At 54.7% G+C, this 1,949-nt stretch overlaps 1 protein-coding gene across 1 annotated transcript; it reads right to left on the reverse strand.

Annotated features, from left to right (window-relative positions):
* Positions 1 to 6: 6 nt before the first annotated feature.
* Positions 7 to 1,448, reverse strand: LOC106148627 (calcium-binding protein P-like; the record flags this gene model as incomplete). Its single annotated transcript, XM_013514783.1, is given in 3 exon segments — positions 7 to 971; positions 973 to 1,280; positions 1,344 to 1,448. Coding segments are annotated over 3 exon segments (813 nt in total), but the record flags the coding sequence as incomplete, so codon positions are not given.
* Positions 1,449 to 1,949: the final 501 nt, after the last annotated feature.

A 1,949-nucleotide genomic window follows, 5' to 3' on the forward strand; every position in this document is an offset into this window, starting at 1 on the left:
GAGGAAATAAATACCAATGGAAGAACACTTTGAAGTCAAAGGCAGAGATTGGAGAATGGTAATAAAACGTGATCCAACTCTACACTGTCACTGAGTTGTGCAGTTTAGAGCCTAAAATCCGAATAGATTGAAAGGAGAGAACAGATCCTCCCCACAACTAGTAACCAGAGAATGATGGCAAGGTTATAGTCATTTTAAGTCAAAAACTGTTCCAAGAGACAAAACAGGATATCATATTTAAAAAGGGGGCCATCTGCCAGGCGTGGCGGTACACACCTGTAATCCCAGCCAGAGGGGGCGAAGGCAGCAGGATGCTAAGTTATAGTAAGAACATACAGCACTTACCTAGCAGCCCAAGCACCACAGACACAGGGTGCGAGGGGAGGGTGAACTCACCAAGAGTTAGAATAATCATAAGCAAATCTGCATCCAACCATCGAGCTTCCAATTACTTGAAGAACACATAATTGAACAATTAAAGGAGGAGAATTCTATCCTGAACATTCAGTCATGAATATTTTAACCAGCAAGAAGAGCAATAAGAGAGAACTGGAATAAAACTCGAAAGCAGTTAGACCTCAGAGTTATCTACTGTGCACCGTTGCGGAGCAGGAAAATACAGATTTTTCTCCATTTTACTTGAAACGTTCTCTAAGACCGACCCATACGTGAGGCCAGGCTCAGGATATTGTGAAAGCCCAAAGTCACACACAGTATCATCTCTGCCACATGGCATGAACCTGGGCTGCAGGCATCCAGAAGCTCCACAGCCTTTAAAACTTGAACTCATAGGAAGTTTCTTCTCTAGCCACATGGAATGAAAGCAGAGGTCGCTAACAAGAAACAAACCTATGCTGACATGAAGTAACATACTTGTAAACGACCAATAGACTAAAGAGAGGGCTCCTGGGCTCCTGGGCTCCTGGGCTCCTGGGCTCCTGGGCTCCTGAGCCCGTGGGCTCTTGGGTTCCTAGACTTCTGGGCTCCTGGGCTCCTGAACTCCTGAGCCCTGGGGTTCTTAGACTTCTGGGCTCCTGAGCTCCTGGGCTCCTGGGCTCCTGGGCTCCTGGGCTCCTGGGTCCTGGGTTCTGGCCTCCTAGCCTCCTGGGCCCCTGGGCCGCTTGGCCGCTGGGCTCCTGGGGTCCTGTGCTCCTGGGCTCCTGGACTCCTGGACTCCTGGGTTCCTGGACTTGGGATCCTGGATTCCTTGGCTGCTCCTGGGCCCCTGTTCTCCTGGGTTCATGAGCCCCTGGTCTTCTGACCTCCTGGGCCCCTGGGCTCTTGGGTTCCTAGACTTCTGGGCTCCTGGGCTCCTGGTCTTCTGGGCTCCTGGTCTTCTGGGCTCAGGGCTCCTGGGCTCCTAGGCTCCTGGGCTCCTGGGCTCCTGGGTTCCTGGGTTCCTGGGTTCCTGGGTTCCTGGGCTCCTGGGCTCCTGGGCTCCTGGGCTCCTGGGCTCCCAGGTTCCTGGTCTCTTGGGTTCCTGGGCTCTTGCATTCCTAGACTTCTGGGCTCCTGGCCTCCTGGTCTTCTGGGCTGCTGGGCTCCTGGGCACCTGGGCTCCTAGGCTCTGGGACTCCTGGGCTCCTGGACTTTGGATCCTGGATTCCTTGGCTGCTTGTGGGCTCCTGGACTCCTGGAGTCCTGGGATTCTTGGGATACTCCAAGGGTCTTGGGGTCCTGGAGTCCTAGGGTCCTGGGGTCCTGGGACCCTGGGTTCCCATCACTCACACTGACATTGTCTGGAGCCAAGGAATAAGGAACCAAGACAGTAAGTAGTCCAGGAGCCCCGGAGCCCGGGAACCCAGGAGCCCAGGAGCCCAGGAGCCCAGGAGCCCAGGAGTCCAGAAGTCTAGGAAACCAAGGGCCCAGGAGTTCAGAAGCCCAGGAGCCCAGGAACCCAAGGGCCCAGGAGTTCAGGAGCCCAGGAGCCCAGGAGCCCAGGAGCCCAG

Source organism: Chinchilla lanigera, unplaced genomic scaffold, assembly GCF_000276665.1.
Source record: "Chinchilla lanigera isolate Chin_1 unplaced genomic scaffold, ChiLan1.0 scaffold00024, whole genome shotgun sequence".
NCBI classification, from domain to species: domain Eukaryota; kingdom Metazoa; phylum Chordata; class Mammalia; order Rodentia; family Chinchillidae; genus Chinchilla; species Chinchilla lanigera.